The following is a 24,872-nucleotide window of genomic DNA, read 5'->3' on the forward strand; positions in this document are numbered from 1 at the left end:
CCTGACGTATAGTCTATTTTTTTATATCTTTGTTCACTGACTTTTTGTTTTGTTTTGTTTTATTAGGGGTAAAAATGATTTTTGTTATTAACAAAATTTATGGTTTATTTTTAAAATGAGTATAGTTACACTCAAATAAAGTACAGGAAGGGGTTCTTCATTTTGTTTCGGATGCTTTGATATATAATTTGTATAGTCTCAGATTACAGGGTGCATATAGGGACGGTTTTGATTGGTGTCGGCGGTGGGTCATTTATATATATATATAATTTTTTTTATTTTGTTCTGTAATTTTTTCAGCTTATTTTTGTAACTATTTTTTTATATCTATGTCCCCCCATGACGTCATATAAGACCTATGAGGGTCATTCATATTGTCTTTTTTTCTTAATTATTTTACACTTTCCCACTGTAGCTGGGGCATCCACAGGAGCCCCAGTTACAGGGAAAACATCCTCTGCAGCTTTGCTGTTGCAGGGGGCTCCCGGCGATTATGTAATTGCCATGTAGAATAGCAGAAGTAACACTTCCGCTTTCTTTCTTCACTACATAGCACTTAGGGCTTATTCAGATGTGCGTATATCGTCTGGGTTTTCACGCCCGGCTGATATATGCTGTCCCTCTCTGCAGGGGGAGGAGGCGGGCCGGGACCAGTGCACTGAGCTCCCAACCTCTCTCTGCCTCTCACCACTGTTTGCAATGGGAGGGGCGGAACAGGGTGGAGCTAAGTTCCACTCCCGCCCCCTCCCATTGCAAATAGTGTTGAGGGGCGGAGAGAGGTTGGGAGCTCAGTGCACTGCTCCCGGCCAGGCCCGCGTCCTCCCCCTGCAGAGAGGGTCAGCATATATTAACCGGGCGTGAAAACCTGGACGATATACACACGTCGGAATAAGCCCTTATTGAGACGCTTTCCAGTCGCCATCAGATAGAGTCAAACGATCTCCATTTGCAGTCACTATATTATGTACTCTTTTAGAAAGGCTTCCCCCCCCCCCCCCCCATAAACGGTTCCACACTTCTCTATAGGCTGTGCCTGGTATTGCAGTGCATGTTCAAGTGAACGGAATTGTGCTGCAATACCAGACACAGCCTATGGACAAGAGTGGCACTGTTTCTGGAAAAAAAGACAGAATTTCCCCTAAAACACTGGGGACATTTCTAATCAAATTAGAGATTTTTTTTTCTTTATTACATGTACGTTGTTGCAGGCCAAGATTTTGAGGTCTAACTCTAACATTTAAAAAAATCAGTCCGGGTTGGTGTCAGTCTTCAGTCCCCCATGCTTTTAGTTGCCTAGGATTCTGCACTGTGGAGATTCTACTGTCCGGTTGTTGTGTAGAATGACGGCTCAATGCCGGGTCAGAGTGATAATGTGTGAGTACTTATATGGAGGATGGGAATGATAAAGTCATCACTCTGTGCAGGTACTATGGTTAGCATAATCCAGAGAAAGTGGGACAGGAGATCAGCAAGACACCAGGTAAGTGACATTTTAGGAAATGAAAGATCAACCCTGACCTGGATCAAAGCTGAATTTTCATTCATTTTCATGGTGACCAAAACCTTAAAAGGCTTCATAGGTAATATAAGGAAAAACCCATGTAGCCTTTTGAGGTTATGGAATATGTAGTTAATTCCCTGACAACTCCATCTATCATGACAGCTGCCTCAGCGCAGCTTCAGTTCCTGGAACCTCTCGCAATCAGGCTGATCCATTGCAAGTTATACATTTCCCCTGCAGTGGCCACTACAGGAGAAGAGAAGTATTACATGCATTCCATTCAAATGAACGATAGAAAATGGAACATTGAGATAGGCTGGGTTCTCCAGGGCTGGGGCCACTCCAGTCCCAAGTGAGTGAACCTTTCCATGGCATTTATACAGAGTTGAGTCACATTATCATGACCACCAGCTAATATCTAGAGTAACCACCGTGTGCCACATGGACAATAGCTAGATGGGCTGTAACTCAGTAAGGTGGTGGTAGGTTGTTTGGAGCCATGCTGACTGCAGCGCATCCCACAGTTGCTGGAGGGTGAGTGGCGGAGGATCCATAGAGCAAACATGATGATCAAGGTGGTCCCACAGATGCTTAATTAGGTCCAAGTCTGAGGAAATAGGGGTCAGGGAAGTACTTGGAAGTCTTGGTCATGCTCTTCCAACCACTGTCGGACATTTCTAGCCATCTGACATGTCACATTGTCTTGCTGGAAGATTCCATCTGCCCCCGGGAAGACAAACAGCATGTAGGGGTGTACGTGATCTGCAAAGATGGAGTTATAACCAAATCGGTTCAGAGTGCCTTCCACATGGATGAGCAGCCCAGAAAATGCTACAAAAATATCCCCTAGACCATAACATTGCCGCCACCAACTTGTGCTCTTCCAGCAATCGTTGCAGGGTTGGCGTTCTCTGATGTTTCTTGCCTGACACCCCAACGCCCATCTGTTTGATGAAGCAGAAAACGTGACACATCGGAGAAGTCAATGCTTTGCCAATCAACGGTGGTCCAATTCTGGAACATCTGTGCAAATTGAAGCCTTTTCTTCCTATGCACTTTGCTAGCATAGATGTAGTTTCCCTCCATCTACTTTAGATAGATACGCATATACAGTCAGGTTCACTGAACTGTTTCAGACACATGTCTGGTAGCCCCCTGGTTAATTTTCATGGGGAGCTGCTCCACTGTAGCATATCTGGCGGCCCTCAAGTACCTTCTTAGTCAACATTCACTTTTCACATCAACGGCACGTGGTGCTCCACAGTCCACCTCAGTTATTCCCAATAGAGCCATGTGTCCAATCACGATACACTTTCACCAGAATTGTAGGCGAACAGTTCACAAACTGCGCTGTTTGAGAAATACGGCCACCCTTGGCCCGAAAGCCAATAATCATCCCTTTAACCCATGATAATGAGTGATTTGTGAGCAGACAGCCTATCACACACCTTATATACCCACCAAGCCGCCCCACGACACGTCAATCTGACATTGAAAGTAGCTGGTGGCCATAATAATGTGACTCGACTGTGTATGTCATAATGGCTTTTGGTAGCATCCATATGAACACTAGGCATAGCATCAATGTGCACAGATCCTACCATATTAGATAGCTAAGCCAGAGCCTCTCACGTCTTGCTATAACCACTGGCGTAACTATAGGGGATGCAGGAGATGCAGTTGCACCCGGGCCCAGGAGCCTTAGGGGCCCATAAGGCCTCTCCTCTCCATATAGGGAGCCCAGTACTATGAATAAACCATTATATTTGGGGACCCCGTTACAGATTTTACATTGGGGCCAAGAAGCTTCAAGTTACGCCTCTGGCTATAGCTGAATAAATCCGTATTAAGCCTTTGTGCATTTGTCTACTCAAGTCTGGATTTCAAGTGTTACGCTGACCTTCAAGTTGCAATGACCACTATTTGCATTGGAAATGTTTACAGCAAAAACACAGGAATTGGGTTTTACATGGATCTTCTGCTTGTAGAATATAGAGATTTAGTGCAAGGTCACCAAGACCATGAGTTGGGTCAGTTGACCACGGCAGGCCAAGGCTTCTAATCATGTATGATTGTGTCATTGATACGTATTTACTCTCTGCAGCTCAGTAGTTTCATGTCTCTTGTCCATCAGTCTTCTCCTTGCAGTTAGTCAACTGTATGAAGAAAACTTTGCAGCATCATAAAGCAATCCGAACTGTGTTCTCTAATGTAGATAAGAGGAGCCCCATTTGCCCACTTGACCAATGCCCTTGTGCTTTATCAATTGCACATGTAGGCTTGCGTCCTTTCACTGCATGTACTGCATGTGACGTGACAGCACCAGTGAAATTTGCAATGGCACTGCCACGTGTGGGTGTACTGAAAGGTCTCATACCCCCGACCGCAGCACAAGTGCTCACAGTTGTCAGACAGAGAGGATGTGCGGGTACACCGCCGTCCATGGGTTCCCATACTTCCTATGGTATTGTCTCTCTCGCAGAAGTTAGGAGAGTTGTCTATATACACCAGGTCAGTCTCCGCCGGCTTACTGTAGCTTTGAGGACGTTTAAGTTTAAGAAACGTTGGTAGTTGCTGACGTCGTCCCCTCATTGGTTCCACCATCACTGCTTCCTTGTACCGGTCCTTCAGCATGTAGCCCACCTCTCTGAAGTGAGGCAGAGTGACCCAGCATGTTTTCACTGTACAAGAGCCTGAGACGCCATGACACTTACACTCCAAGCGAACATTCTTCTCTAAAATCTAGAGATGAAGAAATAAGAAATTAACGCCGGCATTGAAACTTACTTGAAAGAAAGCTGAAAGTAGCTGATTGTTGACTTGTTAACAGCAGATGATTTGGACTTTGTGATCATCAGGATAGCTTCTTACATAAAGGAATTATCCAAATTGTTCTTCTACTGAGAACACCAGTAATCAGTTGGGGGAACTCACCAGAAAGTGTTTAGTTTATTTACAGTGCTCCCCCACAGGAGAAATGAAGCACTACATAATTGGGTCCTCCAGAACCAGGGACAGTCTTTCTAGCCACTCTACCTTCCGGCTAAAAAAAAATCCGGGAACCATTCTCTATTCATAATTGAAAATGAGTTATCTAAATCAAAATGTGATTGTTCTCAGTAAGAGAAACCAAGTAATCTTGTAGATATGATACCTTTTAATGGCTAACAAAAAACATTATGATGTCATCAATGTAGCGGAGGTAAACCAATGGTTTGCTGGAGAAGGAGGCCTGAAAGTTTAAAAATAGTTTAAAACTATGTTGGAGAAACAGGACAAAAACTGAAAGCGAGGATGAGATCTCACGCCACGCAATTAAAGAGAGAAAGACAGAATTACCTGCAGCCGAGCACTTTTCTAGTCCTGAACACAACATAGAACATATAAAAGTTACTGTATTAAAAGGCAACTTCAAATCTCTACGTCATAGAAGAATTTGGGAGTGCAAGTTTATAACCATCTTTGACACTTTCAACATAGGCCAAAATATTTCAAGAGGGTTCATGCGTGACTGGAGATTATGAGAAATCTGTAGCAGAGATAACACTCTGGCCTGGCGACCCCTAACACTAATTCAGAGACCATAAAACTTTCACATGCCTTATCAGTGGACTAATTAAGTATTTACTCCTCTACTCATCCTGTTCTGTTATTGTTTTAAGTGCAAATTAATCACACCATGTCTGTGCCTTTTTATATGCATGTGTGTGTATATAATATATAAATATATATATAGATATCTTCAGATCTATTCCATTGAAGCCCGAGAAGGAACCCTAAGTAGATTTGAAAGCTTGCTGTAACATCACATATTTTTGTTAGGCATTAAAAGGTATCCTATCTACAAGATTACGTGGTTTCTCTTACTGAGAACAATCACATTTTGTTATACTGATTAACGTGGTATCTAAAACAAAAGAATGACAATGGAATAGAAGAATGGGCTGGGTCCTCCAGATCTGGAGCTGCTCCACTCCCGTGCAGGTGGACCATTCAGTGCCATTTATATGTCATAATTAGAGATGAGCGAGCATGCTCGTCTGAGCTTGATGCTCAATGGAGCATAAGCATACTCAAAAGTACTCATTGAGAGACAGAGAGAGAGAGAGAGAGAGAGAGAGAGAGAGAGAGAGAAAGAACTCGGCTCGAGTAACGAGCACCCGAGCATTTTGGTGCTCGCTCATCTCTAGTCATAATAGTTTTTTATGTCTTCCATATGAACACTAGACATAGCATCAATGTGCACAGATCCTTGCCTACCAGATTGCTAAGCCAGAGCCTCTCACCTTTACTATAACTGAATAAATCCATATAAACCATATATCTTGTGTATTTGTCCACTCAAGTCTGGATTTCAAGTATTACTCTGACCACAAAATGACCACAATTGTCATTAGAAATGTTTCCTGTGTGTTGGCAGAAAGTGTTCAGTTCATCTGCAGTGCCTCCACAGGTAAAATGAAAAATTACACAGTTGAGTCCTCCAGAGCAAGGGACAATATTTGTAGCCACTCTAACCTTTAGCTAATAGAAAGAGGGGGATCATTCTCCATTCATTATCTTATTGGATAGTTGAAAATGAGTTATCTAAACACTTTTATATGAAAATTGGGCAATCTTTTAGACTTCCCTGTATTTATATTTAATCACTATATTCTAGGTATAATGAAAAAGTTATACACTTTTCAAGTATACTTTCTGTATCCAATTTCTCTTGTTTTCCAAGATTTATGCTTGCTGATGAAATCCTTTGACACTGTGTATTCAGTCTGTAAAGGTCAAATCTAGCATTTTTGTTATATATCTCTAATAGATGTTTTCTTTTTTGTTTCCTTTTTTTCCTATTTTCCAATTCAGTTGTATATACGTTTTTTTTTTGCCCCAGTTAGGACCAATCTGCCACTCCAAAATTATTGCTAACTTGGGGACCCTGAGATCTTAGGAGTTCTTCTTTTCTGCTTGCTGTAGTGTCACTAAAACAAAGTGATGTCATAAATCATCAAATAATCTGTATCGTTTGGGCCCATTCAGATGAGCATATATTTGGGACGTGTGCTACCTGTGGGTTCCATTATGGCCAATTGGGCTAATTACACAAATTTTGTGAATGAAATCACTGAATGTCCTATTTGTGTCCTTCTTTACGGATGCACTCTGCAGTGTCCTTGATTATTGGCCAACACACGGACAGGTTGTCCCCATGCTGTCCAATATGAGTTGTGCCCATGTTTCTTAAGCACAGCTCACATATATCCATCTGAAAATGGCCTAAACTACATATTTTATTTTGTGAGACCCACATATATCAAGAATTTCATGAATTGGGGACAGCAAATCGCAAAAGTCCAAAAAATATTTGTATGGAGCAATGGTCTCCATGGTCTTCAAACTGTGGCTGTCCAGCTGTTGCATTGACTTCTGTAGGCTGAGAGCTGTAGTTTTGCAACAACTGAAGAGCCAAAGACTGGTGACCATTGATGTAGAGCAGTGCTTCCCAATCCCCCACCAGGCCAAGTTTTCTGGATTTCCTTAGTATTGCACTATTGTCGATGCCTCAGATATTGCCACAGGCGTTCTCTCCATTGGATATCCTGAAAATATGACCTGTTGGGTGGTCACGAGGATCAGAGTTTGGGACACACTGGTGTAGAAGGACACTAGGTAAGGTTTTGGGAGTGGACTATCAGAGCCATAGAAAAATGTTAATTCTTTGAGTATTAGCTCTAATACCTTTCTCCCCACCAGGTTATTGTGCAGGTTCATGAGGGTCCGGGCATTGCGCTTAACCTCCCTGGCATCCACAAAGTCCTTGGACAAGCGTATACCATGTTTCACATCAGCAGAGCACCCTCCCCATCTCCATCCTTTTTCATGGTCTTGGTTTCCGTGTTTATCCTGGTCGCAACTGCAATAGCTCAAGTTGCCATGACTGCAGGCATTGGTGATGGCATGGGCAATGCCAGCAGAAAGGATGGCATAGTAAAAGGCCATTTCTCGGCTACCTGTTAATGGAAAAATCAAAAATTTGGGTTAGAATTGCACATTTTGTTAGCCAATTTTCTATAATCTACCATATATTAACTATGCAAAGAGTGGGATATTGGTTAGTACTGTTGCCTTACAGTGTTGGGGTTCTGGGTTCAAATCCAATCAATGACAACATCTGCTTGGAGTTTTTATGTTTTCCGCATGTTTGCTTGGTTTCTTCCGGATAATCTGGTTTTTTTGCACATGCCAAAAATATACTGATAGGTTAAATGGCTTCTTTGGAAAATTGGTCCTGGCGTGTTTGCATCTGACATAAGGAAGCTAGATTGCGAACCCCATTGGGAGTAGGGACTGATGGGGACGACCTCTGTGCAGCGCTGGGGAATATGTTGGCGCTATACAAGCAGCATTATTTACTATTGCATTATTATCTCCCGTATAAGTTGGTTTTAGATATAGATACACAGAAATGACCTCATTTTACATGTCGGTGCGGGTTGAGCATCTTATCAAGACGACTCTTATCAGAAATCGCACCTGTCATCGAGATTCATTTCAGCAGGAGCAGATTTCTTGTTATCGTCTTAAGAATTTATTGCTGAAAGCGAAATGCTACGCAATTAATATAAAAAGAATTCATTAATGAGTAACTCGGCCATTTTACTCTATGGACAATTGCATCCAGTAAGGACCGGCTACGCTTTTAACCCTTTCTAATTGCTGCCATTTTTCATTTCCTCATTATCGTTTTTTCACTCCCGCTTCCCAAGTGTTGTATCTTTTATCGTTTTGTCAATATAGCCGTACGGGGGCTTTTTTTTTTTTGCAAGTTGTCTATTTTTAAAGGTAATATTTAATGTGCCAAGAAATGTATAGAGAAACATAAAAAAAAACTCTAAGTGGGGTGCAATGAAAAAAAAGCGCAATTTTTTCATAGCTTTTTGGTTTCATCTTCACAGCATTTGCTGAGAGGTAAAAAATGACATTCAATGTAATGATGGAGATACCAAATTGATGTAGTTTTTTTGTTATGTTTTACTACTACTAGTAAGAGAAATTTAAAAAACTTTTAAAATTTGCTTCGTCTTGCCCAATTTGGAACCCTATAGCTTTTTTTATTTGTCCGTCGAGCTGTATGAGGGCTTATTTCTTGTGGTGCAAGCTGCAGTTCTTATTGGTACCACTTTGGAGTACATACTACTTTTTGATCAGTTTCTACTAGAGATGAGCGAGCACGCTCGGTTAAGGCAGTTACTCGAGCGAGCATCGCTCTTCTCCAGAAACTGCATACTCGTCCGAGAAAATTCAGGGGGGCAGCGGAGGTGAGTGGGGGTTGCGAGGGTGAACAGGGGGGGGGAGAGAGATCTCTCTCTCACTTTCCCCCCTGCTCCCCCCGCCGCCCCCCTGAATTTTCTCGGACGAGTATGTAGTTACTCAAGAAGAGCGATGCTCGCTCGAGTAACTGCCTTCACCGAGCGTGCTCGCTCATCTCTAGTTTCTATTCAACTGTATTTTATTCATTTTTTGTGGGGGTGGGGCCCAAAAACCCCACAATTCTGGCATTCCAATTCCAACACCCCATTGAGAAGACATACTTGCTCAAGTGAGCACAGCATGTATGTGTAAAGGAGGGTCATGAGTAATAGTGGGCACTGCTATCTAAGCTGTAAGTCCACTTTAAAGGGCTTGTCTGGGACTTTCGTAACTTTTACGGTTGATGACTTTTCCTCAAAATAGTTGATGGACGTGGGTCTGCCGCTCAGGATCCCTGACGATCAGCTGAGTCTTGGCACCGCTGTCAGCACCAGTAGTGGGTAGTGCTGTCAACATTGCAACGACTAGGACACAGCTCTCATTAAATTCAAGGGCAGCTGTGCCTGCAGTACCAAACTGGGCCACTGCGATAAGGACAACGCTATCTGCTTCCAGCGTTGTCCACATGCATATCGATCCCGGCAATACACTGATTGGCAGTCAAAGAAGCGGACTCCCACCGATCAACTATTGATTACTGAGGATAGGTCATCAATAGTAAAAGTCCCACAGACCCCTTTAAAACAGTAAAAGCCAAATTTGCTCTACTTTAGCCCTAGAATTCCAGCAGCTAGATGTTGTTCGGCCCTTGTATAGGCCTCATATCAGCTTCTACAGTGAAAAGCTATAGGCTTTTATAGTATATCTCGGGCACCGTCCTCGCACGTACCTACTTTTAGCTCCGGTCCAAAGAGACTTGGTTGTGCCAAGGAGCTGCAATTCCACCGACTATGCTGAAACTGGTAACGGCATTCTTCGATTCCTAGTCGTGCCCCTGTACCTATGGCTACCATGGCATCTGGACGAGCTTCACAAAAGATTCTCTGTTTTGGTGAAAAACCTGGCATTTTTCGGCAGATAATACTGGCCCCGAGAGCGAGCACAGAAGACACACCTCTGATCGAGAGAAGACAAACCATGAGAAGAAAAGGACTTGCAGCATTCAAGGAAAATCAACAGCATTCACTTATATAGAGTTAAGCTGCAGTACCAAATACGGCCTGTGGCCAAGGGTAGCACTGTTTTTTCAGTTTTTTTTTTAAATAATTCTATTAGACTAGAATTTACCAAATCCCATCAGTAAACTGGCAATTTTAGAGTTAAAATGAAGGTGTCTTACAAAGAAAGCGAGTTTATTGCCAGTATAGAACATAAACGGAGGCCAAGTCTTGTATGGCGGAAATCATGACACGTACATTGTGAGGAAAGCCTGGCACCTGCTCCATTCAAGCCATGGCACACCATGAAAAGCCCTCTCATCTTCGCAGCGTTGCTAGTTTTCGCTGCATTGAGGCGGTACCACCTCATGAATATTGATTCAGCCGGGAACTGAGGCTCATTCACGGAGTCTTATATACCGGCCATAGAATACATTTCCATTGGTGCACACAATGTATGATAACTGCACAGCCTTAGGCCAGGTTCACATCAACGCTGGAACCTAGTTCGGTGGTTCCTTCGCAAATCCGGGAAAACTGAGCAGAAACAGAACGGGCCCCATTATAATCAATGGGGTCCTCTCGGCGCTGCTCGGTCCCGTCATAAGATGGATCAGTTCAGCCTGGGGAACCCCTTTTCCTATTCCTCGAACAGAGCAGGAAAACAAAACCCCACCACAGATGTAGAAGCAGCCTTATACTAAGCTTGTGTAGGTCTCCTCTTTCGATAGAAATGGTAAAAGTAACTAGTAATGCCCAAAAGCCCAGTAGAGCCCTGTGCCAAGCCTGATGCCAGTTATAGATGATGGTTGTCACCTAGAGGCATACCGTGAAAATTATGTGCATAAGTACAAAGGCCATATGTAACAACTGTCTATGTGCAAAATGTGATTGTTCTCAGTAAGAGAAACCAAGTAATCTTGTAGATATGATACCTTTTAATGGCTAACAAAAATACATGATGTTATAGCAAGCTTTCCAACCTACTCAGGGTTCTTCCTCAGGCTTTGAGGGGTTTTATCATTAGAAAAAAAAGTTCAATACTTACCTATTCCTCCATCAGAAGTCTTCTTACCACACCTTCTCCTCCCCGATCTTCTGCTGGTTCCACCAGTCCCTTGGTCACCTCTCCGCAAGCCGGCCAGATCCTCTTCTTCCTGTCACGTAATGTCTATTCACAGGCCTTCTTCTTCCTGCAGGTCAGCGCACTCGGTCACTGGTGATGTAGCGTTCACTAGCTAGCAGGGAATGCTGAATCCTATGCCGGGCTATTGCCGAGACTGTGCATGCATCTTGTCTCGCAGTAATAGTATAGGAACACTCGCGGCAACACAGCGCGCAGGCACAGTCTCGGCACTAGCCCAGCATAGAATTCAGCATTCCCAGCTAGTCAGTGAACGCTATGTCACCAGTGGCCAGGTACACTGACCTGCAGGAAGCAGAATGCCAGCCATGTACGCTACATAACAGGAATAAGAGGTTCCGGACGGCTGGAGGTGACCCGGGGGACTGCAGAAGCCAGGAGCAGATCAGTAAGGTGAAGACTGCCTGGGGAGGAATAGGTAAGTATTGATTTTTTTTTTCTAATGACAAAACCCCTGAGGAAGAACCCTGAGAGGTTTGAAAGCTTGCTGTAACATCATGTATTTTTGTTAGCCATTAAAAGCTATCATATCTACAAGATTACTTGGTTTCTCTTGCTGGGAACAGTCACATTTTGCTCTACTGGCTAACACCGTACCAAACCTTTTTCTTTTTACACATACGCAGTTATGACACCATTCATCTATATATATATCAAGCCAGCCCAAGCGTAATTGCATCAATGTATAGTTTACCCTTTCTAGCTTAGCCGCAACCCTTTCTAATGCATTTTAATTTCCCATTTTAAAGAAATCATAACTTTTTTTATTTTTTCGGCAACAAAGCTAAGTGAGCGCTTGTTTGAAAAAATTTCATGGGGGGGGCAAAATTAGAAAAAATGCAATTGCGCCAGTTTGGAGGTGGGGGGGTGTTGTTTTTACTTAGTTCACGGTGTAGTAAAAATGATATTTTATCTATATTCTGCGGGTCAGTACATTTACGGTGATACCTGTAGTACTACTTAAGAAAAAGTAAAATACCTTTTTTAAAAAAAAAGGAAAAAATACTCTCATTGGCCGTCTGTGGACCCTCATAACTTTTTTATTTTGGGAGGACTTGTTCTTTGCAAGGTGGCCTGCGGTTTTTATTGGTAACCATTTGAGATACATATAACTCAAGGATCGCTTTTTAATTTTTTCTTGGAGATGGGGTAACCACAGAGAGCATAATTTTGGCATTGCATTTCTTTTTCTGACAGCGTTCACTGTGAGGGATTAATAATGTGATATTTTAATTAATTTGACTTTTATAGACGCAGCAATTCCAATTTTTACTCTTTTTTTATGTAACAACTGAGGAAAGTTTTTTTTTTTAATTGATTTTTTTAATTTTTTGTAACAATTAAAAAATGTTTATTGTATTAATTTTTACTTTCTCCTTTAGTCCCCATAGGGTGACTTGAACTTGCGATCTTTTTATCCTTATGCAGTATACTGCAATACTCTATTTAATACCATAGTATTACACTACACTGTATTTGGATCGGCATTCTATTAAGACATGCCGTAGACTACAGGCACATCTTAATGGGCAATCATTCAAGACAGCACCCCGGGCTTTCAGAAGGCCCAAGTTGCCATGATACCCGAGCAATCTCAACATAGGAAGCCAGTTAGGGACATTTCAATCCTGGCCAAGACTTTTAAATATCGAGGTCAGAATTGACAACGGCATTTAAATAGTTAACAGCCATGATTGGCTCCAGTCACGTCTGTTGTGGAAGACAGCTGACACCCGCCATTTATGGAGTGGGCTCCGCTTCTAAGTCTGCTCCATCAGAGGTGTAATTTGAAGATTTGGGGCCCCAATGCAAAATTTGTAACAGGCCCCCAACTGTAATACTTTATTCATAGTACTGGGCTCCCTATATGGAGAAGAGAGTCCGTTTGGGCCCTCTAAGGAGGGGAGTTAAGATCATATGTATGAATGCCGCTGTAAGACCTTTGGCACTCAAAGAGTACCAAAGTGTTCAAAAACACTTAAAACAGGTCTTGGGGTCATCACCCATCTGGTCGGAAATATCAAACAAAGTTGCAGATTGCTAAACTTTTTACAAACTTCTGACATGTCATAGTGACATGTCAGAAGTACTAATCAGTGGGGACCCCGGTGCTGAGACCCCCACTGATCACTGAAATGAACGGGCAAAAGTGCTCAGCTGAGTTCTGTGCCCATTCAGCTGTCATTGTGAACAGTGTATGGACTCTAATTTGTCTGGGCTGTGGGGGAGGGGGTAAGACGGAAGCCTTTTCTAGCTAAGAAAAACTTTCAAGACCGGCTAAGTTTTGCCAAAACCTACATAAAGTTTGGGAGAACGTCTTATGTCTGATGAGACAGAGGGCGAACTTTTAGGCCATAACTCCAAAAAGTATGTTTGGTATAAAGCCAACACCATGCATTACCAAAAGACCACCAACCCACAGTGAAGATGGTGGAGGCGGCATTATGTGTGGGGCTGTTCTTCTGCTGCTGGAACTGGGGCTTTAGTCAAGGTGGGGGGAATTATGAACAGTTCCAAATATCGGACCATTTTGGCACAAAACCATCAGACCTCGGCTAAAAAGCTCAAGACGAAGACGAATTTCAACAAAACCATGGCCTTGTTAGAAGAAGATCAGAGTTTTGGAATGGCCAAGCCGGAGTCTAGATCTGAATCCCATTGAATCTGTAGGCGACTTGAAGAGGGCGCTACACATGAGATGCCCTCACATTCTGACAGATTTGGAGCTCTTTTGCAAGGAAGATTGCGAAGTCAAGATGTGCCATACTGGTAGACACCGACCCAAAAAACTGAATGCAGTCATAAGGTCAACGGGTGCCATCAACAAAGCATTGCTTTTAGGGTGTGCATATTCATGCAACCACATTTTTTAACTTTTTTTTAGAGCATACTTGTTAAAGCCCTGCACTTTGCCATCTGCATTAGGGAAAGGGGCGCCATTTCACTTTAACCCATTGGGACACACAGTGCAATAGTTAAAGTGCTGCTGAATATGCCAAGCCGCTGCAGGTAAGGGTACTAAATTCGTCGTATTTGGACAGGATCGGGTTAACATGAGGAACCTTCTTCTCTATTGTGCCAGGCTGGGCAAAGATGGAGGGGGGGAAGGAATAGTGGCAGATAACAGGTCATGAAATCCTCTATCGATCTCTCCACAGCCTGTAACTGAACTACCCAAAACAACACAAGGGGCCTTTCTCTGCCAGCCTCCTAGAACAAAACGCCTGTGTGTCCCGCTAACAGATCAAGCGTTCTGTCACTTAACACTAAAGTCACATTTTTGGTTATTTATTTATCAAGGAATAAAGGGGATGCTCACTGGGCCCCATGAGAGCGAGAAGCTGATGAAACGAGGAGGGGGACAGTGTGAGCTCAGGCATTTCGGCTTCTTTTTGCAAACTACAGATTATACATGTGTTGGGTACCGCATTTGTGCAACCTGGACAGCTTCAGAGGGGTCCAGTAAGTATGGACGCCGACTACCACCCTTACAGTAGCTTATCCCTGTTGAAGTGATAGATAGACACAAGGGAGGGCACTATGATAAAATATTGGTACTAAGGGGCCCCGTATATTGTTCTGCCACCTATGTCTGTCCCCGGCTTAAAGAGGTAACACTTGACCCCAACTATTTGCATCATATCTAGTAATGTCTCCTAATATGAGGCAGAAGGGCTTTTTTGACTCCAACAAGCTCCAGGTTCTGTGTGCAACTACTACATCTGCCAGCCCTATAGCCACGCCCCCGAGGAGCACGACAACACATTGGAACTCATGTTCTACTTTATACCAAATGTCCATAAGGAAAGAAGACTGCAAATCATACTCAAAGACTATATGAGATATCAACTTTTGTATACGACACACCCTGATGACAAAATTTTGAAAAGGGTAAGACTGGGTTCACCCCAGCGTTGATTGTTGGGTTTTCCTTTTCCATCATAAAAGCAGGGAAAACAGATCCATCCATCCATTCTGTGCCAAATCTGCTCAGGAAGCAAATGTGAACAGAACCGTAACCTTCCCATCATACATCTGTATGTATACATACGTATATAGCCGTCCACAGTATATGCTCTGTATGGAGCGCGCTCAGAAGCCGAACCCACTCGATAAATGGTGGGTATTGGCTGTCTTGGACAGCCAACACCAACATGCAACAGCCACAATCGGAGATAACTCTGATCGCAATTGTTAACCCTTCAAATGTTGCTGAAAAGGATTTAAATGTCCCAAATGGCCCCTCGCAATAAGACTGTGGTGGTGCCGTGCAGGTTTTATGGCCACCTTGGGCCTTCTGAGGGCATCCATGGCTGCCATAATCACTTACCTATTGGGGGCATACCTGTGGCACGTCTTTTATCAGTTGCCTGTTCATATACAGCATAATGCAATCCCATAGGATTACTTTATACTAAAGACTAATTAAAAATAAGTAAAATTAAAATCTCTTTAATTAGGATAAAAATGTAAAAAATATTTAAAAGGGGGGGGGGGGGAAGCAATGGCAGAATTAAGCTTTTTTGTTCACTTCGTCTCCAAGAAAAAATAAACAAAAAAGCGATTTAAAAGTCATAAGTTCCCCAAATTGCTACCAATACAAACTACAGGTCCGCCCTCACACAGTCCCTTCAATAGAAAAATGTAAACGTTTTGGAGGTCAAAAGAAGGTGGCAGAAAGCAATTCTTAAAAAAAAAAGGTATTTTATTTTTTGAAGTATTAGTATTTAGAAAAAAAATATGTAAATTCGGTATCACTGTAATGGTACTGTGCCGCAGAATAAAGGCAACATGTCATTTTTCCTGCACCATGATCATAAAAATAACTCTATCCCCCCCAACCCCCACAACCAAAATGGCCAATTGCTTTTTTTTGCTATTTCCCCTCAGTTAGGAACTATTAAAAGTCTTCTAATATATTACATAGTACGTTAAATGTACCAATAAAAAATACAGCTCATCTCGCAAGAAAACAAGCCCTCATGTATTACGCCCGAAAAATAAGGCCGCATGCACACGACCGGGTCAGATTTTGCATGCGGGATCCCGCAGCCGAAACCGACTTGGGGCCCGGCCTGTGACCCCTGTGTACCTGTCCGGATGTTTTTTTGTCTGTGCTGCGGATGTGCCGGCCGGCACACATGCGCAGTACAGATGTGACTACGTTATCGCTAGGCGAGGATGCAGATTCCATGGCCTTTCCACAATGATGATTGTGGAAGGGCCGCAGGACGAACTTCTTCCATTAACCCTTTCCAATCCAATTTTGGATTCAGGGTTTCCTAAAAGGCTTTCCTTTTCTGCTGTTATACAACGATGCCATCTGCTGGCTAAAGCCAGTGTGTGTGCGCCAGAGAGGCTCCAACAGCGGAGTGGCTGGCAATAGACAGTAAGAATACCCTGTCGGACGTCTTCTGACATTGGAGCTGTACAAGCTTCAATCAGAATGTAGGAAGATGTCAGGCAGTGGATTGGAAAGGGTTAACTTTAATGGAAGCCGTCCGCACAGAATCTGGCTCAAAATAGAGCATGCAAATTGCGATTGATTTCTGCTATAGGCATGGAAACCCGCTTTTCCATAGCATGCTATGGGCAGTATTTGCTGCGGTATACGGAGGCGGACGCCCGCACCGAATTTCGCAATGCAAATCTGACGAGTTACATTGGGCCTTCCAATAGACTGCGCTATTTTTCAATCCAAAATTATGGAAACCTGACGGAATGTTTTTTTGGAACCTCATTAAAATCAATGGGGTAAAAAACAAATCCGTTTTTTTTTTTCAGTTTTATTTCAGCTTCTCTTCTCCAAAAACAGGGCAGAGAGACGGAAATGGTGAACTGACCCTAACGTCTTACATACTTCCTCCCCCCACTGCCACCAATGTTTGGGGTTCTCAGAAAACCCCTTTAAGCATACTGTTTGTACAATAAGAAAGCCATGCAGTATACTTTATGCTAGAATTCCTCATGGTGTTCAGGATCTCTGCTTGCTGTCATGGAAATCTTCATTGTTTACTTCCAGAGGACAAGAATCTGAACTGCGGCATGTCTTTAATAGGTAGCCTGTTAAAATACAGCGTAATGCAATACCATAGTATTGCATTATACTGTATAAGCGATCAAATGATCACAAGTTCAAATCCCCTATGAAGACTAATTAAAATAAGTAAAAAGACGATTTTTTCGCCATGTGATGGACACACATCCCTGGCTTGATCCAATCCAGTAAGAGCTCTGATAGCAGGACAGTACCTGTATCGTGCAGCTGCATGTGCAACACATAACCAGGACAGGCTTTTATCCCCTGGAATGAATATTGCAGTCAAAGACAGCAAGCAGAGATCCTGAAAATTGTCAGGAATTGACATACAATGTATATTGGAAAATGTCTTTACTGGAGTGGCTTCTTTATTATCTCCGCTTGTAAATATGCACTTCTATATCTGCAGCTCATCTAATATATCCCATATCCACACAACTAGATCCGCCTCGCCCATTTCCCCTGCAGTCGCTTGTTTAATTAAGATTGATCTGCTTCTCTGTCTGGTCTGGAATAACTTGTCTGGAACTTGCCTGGATGTCACCGCCATGTCAATCTTGGGCGCATTTGCCAAAGTACATGAATAAGAGGCAGCTGTGTGATATGATCTTGTATCGCTATTCTCTAATCAGTGAGGGGTAATCTGACCACATAAACTACTTCTCCTCATAAAAACAACCTCTTTCCACAGAATACATAGAGATCCTAGAGAGGGGTCCCTGCTGAAGACCCCCTTCTAAGAGAGCAGGGAATGAGCGGACCCAACATGATCATCTCTAAGGGCTCATTGACTTTAATGGGTTATTTCGGACCGTAATACAGAGTATGTGCAAAAACGCGCACCTCAGCGCAACCTATTTGCTCATGAACAAGGTTTGAAGAAGTATAGTGTTGCGTGCGTGCCGGCACATAGTACTATAATATTGTGCGCACACGGCCAATTCCCACGCACCCGTGATACACCCTTTCCGTGATTTCCATGGCTATTTAAAGCCTAATGACGTCCAGATGTGTTCTTTTCCCTGCATTTTGCGCAGTGTCAAACCCCTCCCCTAGCGTATTTTCATACCTCCCATAGACTTCTATGGGACTTTTGCTGCATAAAACACAAGGAAAATAGAGCAGGTCCTATTTTTTTCCAAAGCGCGTGAAATGCGCACATAAAACACGCTTATGAGAATCAAACAATGGAAATCAATGGGTTCTAGTCTCTGCGTTTAGCACACGCAGAAATGCATGCGCAAACACGGTCATATGAAGAAGCCCTAAGGGCTCCTTCACGTTAGCATATGAGCAAATGCACAATCTTCTATGGGGACCTTTGGTGCGAACAAACCCATTGACATCAATGGGTTCTATTCTCTGCTGATTGCGTGCGCAAATATGGCACAAATACACCTGTGTGAAAGAGCCCTAAAATAGGACATACTGCGGTTTTCTTCGGGCACGTAAAAAAAACAACTCTGAATCCCCCAATGCAAACCAAAAGGGTTTCAGCTCTCCGTAATATGCGCGCAAAATATACATATGTATATACGCTTGTGTGAATGAGGGCTTAAATAGACGCTTCGTGCGAATGCTCAGCATGTACTACTACATTACTAGCGGTCGTGGCAGGGAAAGTATACCGGTGGCTGTAGCCCCCCTGGGTATGACAGCTTGTCACTAGGTTTTACCAAATGGAAGGTGTGCAAATGCGCACTCAATATGCGCACAATTGTGCGATACGTTGCGCAAATTCTGCGGGGAAAAAGAGCACATTTAGAACTAATTAGGCTAAATAATCTTTAAAATCAGGGCGGAGTGATTCCCTTGCGTATGTGAACTAGTGGTGCCTGTGAAATATTCTGCGCAGGCACACAAGCAGGGTTCGTTCACATGGGGGTATTCGCACAGCTAACTTGCATGGGCAAAAAAATCGTGACTATTAGAACCAATGGTTTCCTATGGAAACGTTCAGGTGAAATAAATTTTAGCTGCGCATAAAACACGCGCCTAAAAAAATAGGACGTGACCAACTGAGATTCCCTGCTGCGTGCAAAATTAGGACCTGACCTATCTTTGGTGCGCAATGCGCAGGAGTTTCCATAGCCTCCTATGGGAGATGTGTAGTGGCCCAGTAGATCATCCTGGTCTTCTCCATAAACGTCATACACGTAATGTCTTATGTTGATGCACTGTACAAAAATGTCTTGTCATTCCAGCATGTGTATTGCACAGCTGCAGTAAATGATGAGTTAATGTCTGCAAAAGTGAGCTGACTGTCTGTAAATGTATCAGTTTGATACATGGTGAGGGGACAGGAGCCGGGACTGCGGAAGTATACTGGCCTACCAGCGGGGATCACGAGCAGCAGCGCCAAACAACCGGCCAAGAAGCAGCAGCAGTATCGGGACTGGAGGTGGGACGGTAAAGCTGCCGGGGGAATAAAGAGCAGCAGCAGGGAGCCTTAGAGAGGAGCCGGGACTGCAAGTAGCAGCCAGGAGCTTCTATCAGTGAAGGGAGGCAGGAGATGAGAAGAGAATTATAGTGGCCTGCCAGGACCTGCAGGGGAGCCATCTCTGCAGCCAATCAGGTTCAGGGGGCGTCACCCAGCTATCACTCTTATCTCCACCAGGACTTCATGGTGGCGTCAAGATACAATAATACCTCTCCTGTCTGTGGCTTGTTTATTTTCCCACCGATGTTCAAGCTGGGGGGTACTGGAACGGTGGTGTCACCCATGACAACCACAACCCCTGTTCCCCAGTTTATTGGGCATCCCCATGCCGGGGGTGTAGGGAGAGGCCCAGCGCTGCCCTGGCCGAGGCTACGTGCGTCCCTCCGGGAGGGAGCGTGGTAAGGGCCATTGTGACAAGCCAGCATCTTACCCTCCCCCCTCCTCAACGTATGCCCTGTGTCCGGGATCACTCTACAGGCCACTGCAGAGGGATAACAAGGGAGGGGGTGATTAGCTAAATATTCTGATTGTTTAGTTTAAACTTCTAAACAATCCGAATGGGAGAAGAAGGGAAGAGGGAGTGCTGCCATGCTGCTAACCCAGAAGCACATTTTAAGTGTCCTGCTATAAGCTCCTGTTAGTCCTCAAGGGATTCCCTTCATCTCCCTGGAGCTTCCTTTCTTCCCAGCGGGAACTAACAGGAGTTTACAGCAGAACATTTTAAACTTGCTATTCAGCTGTCCCCAAACAGCAAAGAGGGGGAGCAGGGCTAGAGGGCTTCCCCAGAGAGAGAGCAAGGCTAGAGGGAACCGCCCTCTAGCACCGCCCTCTCTCTCCTTGCTATGAGAGAATCCTTGGGAGAAACCCTCTAGCCCTGCTCTCTCTCCTTGCTATCGGGGAATTCCCTCTAGCCCCACTCTCTCTGTCCCTGCTATAGGGAAATCCCGAAGCCAAGAGGGGCTTCATCTCTCTCTCCTCCCGAAGCAGCAGCCCTTTTATAAGCAATACGCTACTCTTGATTGTGTGAATGCGCAATTTTCACGCTAGTTAAGCTCAGGACTTCTGCGCTTAAGCATCACCCATTCACGTGATTTTTTTGCACAGTTAGACGCCATTTTTTTCTGCGCAATTTGCATGCCTGTGCAAAAAAGTTGAGCAGGAGTGAGCGTATTTTGCAATCCTGGGATCCTTGTACATCATATAAGTCAGTATACAGCCTCTTATGTACATAGGTTGCTGAGTAATACATTTATTAAAGTGGGACTAAAGCCCCTTCTACACGCTTGTTGGATCAAGCGGTTCGCACGATAATTGCATGCAGTGAAAGATCGATGAGGTATAAATCACCGACTGGATCTATCATGCAGACCATAAAATCACTGTTGGTCTCCTGCTGCCTTCTCCCGTGTAAACAGGACATCGTTCATCTTTGGAGGCGAGTGGCCAGAACGATCAGCGGCGCACTCTGCGATCATCACTGGGACGCCACTCGGGCGCTTCAGTGCCCAACAGTTGTCCCATGTGAAAGAGACTTCACTTTAGAGACACCCTAAAATGTAGCTACAGTGCCTCATCTAATGTAGTCTTGTACACACCCTCTGTCTCATTGGTTTAAGAAGCCTCCTCTGCATCCTGAACCAATGATGAGAAAGGGGCGTGTCCAAGACTACTTCAAACTAGGCACTGCAGATAAACTATAGTCACAGATCACAGCTTTATCTAATAGAGAGCAGCCAAGGAGTAAAACACGCAGAAAAATAAATAGCAGTGAATCCTCCCCTGTAGGTGCTAACTCGCATATCAGTTTTAAGCTTCTGATCGCTGGGTTGCTTTAAGGGTTTCTTCAGACGACCGTATTTGTGCGCATTTCTGTACATGCAAAATATGATCACGCTATGCACGGAGAATAGAACCTATTTGTGTCAGCGGGCTCGTTCTTATGAATGCGTTTTGTGTGCACAAAAGAATAGGACCTGCAATATCTTTCTGTGTATTGCACAGTAAGTCCCCATAGAAGTCTATGGCATGTACGCAAAAGTGCAATATGCCGCGCAATTCCATGAAAAACAGAGCGCATCTGGACCTCATTATGGGCCTCGCCCATTGTTTTTGGAAGGCACCTGCATGCGAGTGCGATATTTCCCATTGAAGTCAATTTCACAGAAGCTATGCGAATTTTAATCAAAAACGCATTGGCCGTTAAAACTGCAAGCGCAATATTAAGCCGAGAGCTCGCCCGAGTGAGTGTAGCCTAACTCGATCCGGCTATTTCTGCAATTTCCTAATACGCACAAGTATAAGTTCGCCGCAGACCGATCTGCACTAGTACAACTTTTCTGGTGACACCTTTACTTGGATCCTACTTTCCGGTCATTACACTACTTGCTGGCAGAAGTTGGCAGAACTTTGCAGCAAAGGGGCATCGGGTAGAGGACTTCCCCATATCATACTAAGGAGGCGGCGGGAGGGGAGTGATGGACAGGGGAGGGTGGGGGGGACCGGTTGTGCCAGGAGGAGCGGACTACAGCTGCCAGACGGTTGCATTCTTTGAGAACAATCTGCTCTAGACTTGCACATACGCACACATACACCTACATACAAAGCCAGGAGGAATGAAAAATATGAGCGTACAGGTTGTTGGCAGGGAAATGAGTTGCTGTAGAAACAGGTGTGTTTGTTTGGCCGCTCTGTGGGAGGCGCCAGGTGGTATTTTGTCACAAAAACATCACTAGTGGCGACACTGCCCATTGCGGGCAAGTGCAGGCATTGGCACACCCTGCAAGGAACGCAAGTACTTACATCTCAGCCAGTTACATTATATTCTAGAAATACCCCCCCCCCCCAAATCGCTTTAACAAGTCTGTCCTTAATGCATCTCTTAATCGTAATCTCTACGCCTTTTTTGCGTTTGCGATAAAATGCGCTTACCCTTCTCCGCAGAGCGTCAAGCCGATGCAGAGCACAGTGTGACACAGGTCCAACACGCTCAGCTTCAGTCTCATGCTGTTTGCAGGCGGTCCCTTTACCCCCTACTTGGAGATTTCCCTTCTTCGCCAATTACCGAGCTCATCCTACTACCTGCAGAAAAGTGCAAGTGTTAAAGCAGGAGCACAAGGAAGCTCTGGATGAAAACGGAACGATACCAGAGCTGCACGGTCTGCAGAGCTGTTCCTCGCAGATGCAAAGCAACCAACACAATGCAACTGGTGTCTAACGCTGCTGCCCTCCCCTGATGCAGCCTTGAACGCCTTCAAAATCTCGAAGGAGCTTCATGCCCACCTCTAGCCATTCATCACGATGACAGCTGCCTGTCTGCGTCCCCGTAGCAAAAAAAATACATAATGGTTGCAGAATGCATAGGTTACAATTATAACCCCCCCCCCCCCCCCCTCCTCAGTAAGGTACCTCCTCCTGAGCGCACATCTGTCCTTTATAGATGGACGTCACCTGTGGCCAGGTGTGTTCGGTCTCCATACCTTGCCGAACGTTGCACGAGTGCCTGCCCTGTACTCATTTTACCTTACATGTTTGGAGGCGTGCGATAGTTATAGGGTGGGGGGGTGTAAAGGAGAAGGTGGATTAAACAATTCACTTACTCCTGCCAAAAAATATTCTCTCCTATTCATTCCTCCACCACCTGCCCCCTCCTTAAAAAAGTTAGACGACTGGGAAGGGGGGAATCGCTAACTGGGTGGGACGTACTGTCAAAGGAGCTGCAAGTGATACCGGTTACAGTTATGGTGCTAGCAGCGAAGTTGTCTTCAGATCAAGCCCCTGGGAGAGGAAAATCTAAAAAATCCCCCCCCCCCTCCTTAAAAAAAAAGATGAATGTAGCAAGGTGGAGGCATTGTAGCCTGCAGCGCTGTCAGCAGTGAGGGGGTGAGATGATCACAAATCTTGCTGACATCTTCTGCTACATTTCACATTCATATGCATATGTATGGATGTGTAAGGAGATATGTCCTGCGCAACCAATCACAGCGCAGAACACCTGCAGGACGGAACTCATCGCGCTGCCGGAGGGCGCCCAGAAGGATGATGCATGGGAGATATTACAAAAGTAGCAAAGCCGAATAGGAAGAAAATAGCAGGAATGTATTATTACGGCCCCCCCAGAGTACAGTACTCCCAACAATGTCCCCCTAGATTTAGGGCTCCTTCACACGGACGTATTTGCGTGCGTAAAATCTCAATACGCAGAGAATGGAAGGTTTTGATTTCAATGGGTTTGTTCACATTTCCGTATTTTGCACGAACATTTCGGTGGTGCAAAAAAACAAACGCGGTGGTCTCTACTTTCATGCTGACCATAGGTCCCCATAGAAGTCAATGAGGGGTGCGTAACACGCACGCAATATGCAAGAAGATGCGTAATTCGCTGCGTAATTCTGTTGTAAAAAGAACACACCTGGAACTCAGACTAAATTAGCAATGGGGTGAAAAAACACTTACTACAGCCAGCAGCATTTCTGTGTCTCTCCCCCCCGTTCCCTACTCCTCTCTCCATAATCTTATATGGGCAGCTGTAACCTGATCTCTCAGTGAAGCTAAAAATCCCTCTCCTCTTTATTTTTTATCATTGAATTGTCGGTGAGTGATTAGTTAAAGGGGTTTCTAGGGTTAGAAAAATATAGCTGCTTTCTTTCAAACACAGCGCCACGCTTGTCTGTGGGGTTGTGTCTGGTATTGCAGCTCAGTTCCAATTAAGTGAATGGGAGCTAAGCTGTAATACCAAACATAACTTATGGACAAGGGTGATACTGTATTTGGAAGAAAGCAGCTGTGTTCTTCTAACCCTGCACAATCCCTTTAAGGAAACAGGGAGGGCCTTATAAGTGGAGAAAGAGGTATTACATTCCATGCACAATTGATAAACTGTGTTATGTCCGGCACAGGGGTGAAATAACACTGCAACCAGCAGCTTTCTGTGACTCTCTCACTGTTTCCTCCTGCTCTGTCCATAGACTTCTATGGGCAGCTGTAACCTAATCTCTCAGTGAAGCTAAAAATCCTTCTCCTCTCTGCTTTTATCATTAAATTCTCAGTGACAAATTGATAAACTATGTTATGTCTGGTGCAGGGGTAAGGGGAGGGGGGAGCATGACATAGGGATTCAATGAAACCAAAAACAGAATACCTTTGCAATCACCTGTCCCCTTGTGCTCAGCATTAGGCATAGCACAGTATTTTGCCTGAAATGCTCAATTAGCACATTGGAATTTTTCTAATCTGTGGTAGCTGCCATTTTCGAGAAAGTGGCAATGGGAAGTACAGTTTCCACATTGGGA

The 24,872-nt window shown here is 44.2% G+C and overlaps 1 protein-coding gene across 3 annotated transcripts; it reads right to left on the bottom strand.

The window, feature by feature from the left end:
- Positions 1-859: 859 nt before the first annotated feature.
- Positions 860-23,133, bottom strand: LOC136580265 (protein Wnt-7a-like). Of its 3 annotated transcripts, none has more exons than XM_066580684.1 (5): positions 22,990-23,133; positions 22,513-22,662; positions 9,693-9,919; positions 7,232-7,503; positions 860-4,243 (listed from the first exon to the last, which is right to left on the bottom strand). In XM_066580684.1, exons 2-5 carry the CDS (start codon positions 22,584-22,586, stop codon positions 3,764-3,766), a joined length of 1,053 nt encoding a protein of 350 aa, XP_066436781.1. In that variant the 5' UTR covers positions 22,587-22,662; positions 22,990-23,133; the 3' UTR covers positions 860-3,763. The 3 variants fall into 3 exon arrangements, with proteins under 3 accessions (XP_066436781.1, XP_066436782.1, XP_066436783.1); XM_066580685.1 differs by lacking the exon at positions 22,990-23,133 and adding an exon at positions 22,864-22,891; XM_066580686.1 differs by lacking the exon at positions 22,513-22,662 and having other exon boundaries at positions 22,990-23,090.
- Between the last annotated feature and the right edge of the window lie 1,739 nt (positions 23,134-24,872).

The sequence above is a fragment of the Eleutherodactylus coqui genome, chromosome 10, assembly GCF_035609145.1.
Source record: "Eleutherodactylus coqui strain aEleCoq1 chromosome 10, aEleCoq1.hap1, whole genome shotgun sequence".
In the NCBI taxonomy this organism is placed as follows: domain Eukaryota; kingdom Metazoa; phylum Chordata; class Amphibia; order Anura; family Eleutherodactylidae; genus Eleutherodactylus; species Eleutherodactylus coqui.

Coding starts and splice junctions, on each gene's coding strand:
- LOC136580265 (XM_066580684.1), bottom strand. CDS start 22,586: ATGAGACTGAAGCTGAGCGTGTTGGACCTGTGTCACACTGTGCTCTGC. Junction 9,920..22,512: donor TTGACGCTCTGCGGAGAAGG/GTAAGCGCATTT, acceptor TCTCTCGATCAG/AGGTGTGTCTTCTGTGCTCG. Junction 7,504..9,692: donor TGGACCGGAGCTAAAAGTAG/GTACGTGCGAGG, acceptor TTCCATTAACAG/GTAGCCGAGAAATGGCCTTT.